This window comes from Cyprinodon variegatus, unplaced genomic scaffold, assembly GCF_000732505.1.
Source record: "Cyprinodon variegatus isolate N-32 unplaced genomic scaffold, C_variegatus-1.0 Scaffold1287, whole genome shotgun sequence".
NCBI classification, from domain to species: Eukaryota; Metazoa; Chordata; class Actinopteri; order Cyprinodontiformes; family Cyprinodontidae; genus Cyprinodon; species Cyprinodon variegatus.
Genome location: NW_015151740.1, coordinates 22321 through 25170, shown reverse-complemented (window position 1 = coordinate 25170; position 2850 = coordinate 22321). Strand labels below are relative to the sequence as shown.

The 2850-nt window shown below is 36.6% G+C and overlaps 1 protein-coding gene across 1 annotated transcript in view; it reads right to left on the bottom strand.

Annotated features, from left to right (window-relative positions):
- mta2 (metastasis associated 1 family member 2) overlaps positions 1-2850 on the bottom strand; it is a 52786-nt gene that overhangs the window by 32324 nt on the left and 17612 nt on the right. The window contains exon 2 of the mRNA XM_015402028.1: positions 1876-1943. Within this exon, the coding sequence (XP_015257514.1) occupies positions 1876-1943 (68 nt within the window). The remainder of the gene's footprint in view (positions 1-1875; positions 1944-2850) is intronic.

Here is a 2850-nt window from a genome sequence, read left to right as displayed (position 1 = left end):
AAAATAATCGAATCGTTGGGTCAGGAAATCGATACTGAATCGAATCGCCATGATGGATGTGATTTACACCCCTAGTAAAGACTATTCCTAACCAGTGCATCAATTGCCTTGCTTGGTGGATTTCCATTCAACTTTTACAACTGGAGCTTTTAACATTAGCTTGTGTCATTTCAATAAAGACATAAACTAAAAAAACAATAAATTCCTGCTCGTCTGTTTATTCATTACAAAGTCCCCTAACAAAATAATATGGCTGACTAGAACAGGACAAAGCTAACTGTGCTTAGCGGGGGCTTTGTTTGTATGGTGATACAAAAAACGTTTAGCTTTTATTTGAATGCTTTTTCTTTACTTCGTATGAAGCGAATACGCCGCCTTTCAAATCTAACAAATATCTGCAGAAACATTTTAAAGGAGTCATTACCTGGAAATTGAAGTTTCTAACATCTAAAAGGTGTTGAAATCCACCTGTATTCACGTCATTGGTGGAAAGATGCTAACATTAGCCAGCCTTGCTATCATTCCCCCGTCTATTTTCCACCCATTTCCATCACCTGCAGGTAGATACTCGCTGTTGCTGCTTGTTTTACTTTATAATTATTGTTTACAAGAGCAGGAATCGACAGTAAACCAACCATGGCTAACTGCTAATTCTGCTAACTCTACATCCAGATAAACGCCCACATGCACACAACTCAGATTCTGGTGCGTTCTTAGTGAGATCCATTTATTTATTTTTTATGCTGAAAATGATTAAACCTGACTTTAAAGATGATTTCAGAAGGATATATATAAATATATATACTAATCAATCGATTTTCAATTAGCTAATCTATGACGTTTTTGCATCTATTCTGCTTTTTGTTGATCTGTTCTTGTGACCATAGTTTGTGTTCATTATCTGTTAGTTTGTTAGATTATTAGTCAAAGAAACCATAAGTGAGGAGGGTGGTTGCTATGACGACGCCACAAATTTCAAAATAAAGCGACAAAATCTCCATCTTCTAGTGGTTTATTCCTGAAACCTAACAATGTGCTGTAGCTGCTTGAGGCGCCGTTAAAGTATCAACACTTTGCAAACATTTATCATCCAGTCACATCGTTTTCAATCTCTTTAAATCTCATTTTAAATCACCGTCCATCTGCACAGGAAATTAGAAAAATCAAACCTCTGAAAGGTATAATTGGGGTTATTAAAAGGAGCTGGAAAACATTAGTTTAAATTGGGAACTAAAATGGAGATTCCTCAAGGAGCTATTTTAGGTACCATCCTTTTCATCCTGTCTGTACGCTGATGACACTGTTATTAACGTGTTGGATCAATACAGCATGTTAGTCAGTAAAAAAAATGAATAACAGCTAACAGAAAATGTCAGTTTGGCTGAATGGCTCCTGTTTAACTCTTAGTGTGAAGAAAATAAAGTGTATTTGCTTTTCAATATATTGAAACTTTGGTTGAATCAACAATTTTCTCCAGCTTATGACTTAAACGCTGGTCTAAAATCTCCCTTTCCCAGGTTTTACCCTCCTGATGCTCATGATCCTCCTGATGATCCTTTAGAGACACCGGGTTACATAAAGGAGCTTAATCCTGTGACGCGGGAGGCTGCCTTGCTCTTACGTAAGTGGGTTCTGAACCAGTGCCCTGCCATTAAAACAGCCGTAATTCACCAGGTTTCATAAATTCAATGGCATCTAACCCAGAACTATCCCAGTTCTCCAATAAATGATCTATAAGCAAGACTTTCGTCCAGTGTCTTCCTCTTGTCTGGAAGAAACCGGTTTCTTTAACTCAACCCTAAAATAGAGGGTTTACAAGCTGTTCAATAACAAATATTTAATACATAAAAAGTAAATTAAACATCAACAACCAACCTTGTTGAGCTCTTCTATTCTCCGGATAAGGTACGGGTTGCTGGAGGAGTTCTCGAAGTAAACGTAGTCTGAAAAAAACAAACAGGAAAAAAGAAATCAATGTTTAACCCTGTCTCACATGGTGTAAATAAACCCAATGAACATCTAGGGTAGAATGGAGCGGCCATTTTGAAAAGATGGAAGTCACTGACCCCACGTCCGTCAGTTTTTATCCAAAGTGTTAATTTTATTCTCCACTATCTGGATAAACAATGATGATCTAATGTCTATGTTTGTTATGAACCTAAAGGAGAAAGAAAGGATTGCTTTTTACCGATTTATCTGCAGCCGTACTGTTATGACCACATTATTGTTACTCGCACGTCTGCTTAAAAGCGTACAACCTTGTTCGCAATTAGAAACACTGCCATGAAAAAAAGGCCAGTATAGATCAATGTTTTAAAAAAAGAAGTAGAAATATAGAATAAAACATTTCTATAGAAACTTTGGTACCTGTCCATGTGCTCAGACTCCACAAACCCTTTGGAGCCCCAAACCAACCTACCAGATTCCTCTTTTGGTAACTTAAACTAAATTTAATCCTTTTTCTGTGCATTAAGATGCCAAAATTAAAGATAAGGAATCGATTAAAAAAATAAGACCTGATCTGTCCGGAAAAACGAGTGGCTTTCGCTGGTTGAAGACAAAAAAAAAAAAAAAAAAAGAAGCCTGCCATTTGCGCACAACAACGTTGACTAAACAGAAGCATTTTGAGCCCCTGCAAACATGTGGAGCCCTGTTAGACAGGGTTCTTTAATCAAAAGGGAAATTGTTTTAGATTTTTTGTAGTTTTGTCTTCATTCCTTCCCCAAGTAAAATATTCTTTCAGCATGTTTTAGAGTCTGTGTACATAACTAGGACTGTATATCTGTGTATATATGGTGTTAAATATGATCAATATTGATTATATTTCCAATAATTCCACTGAACTGAGAG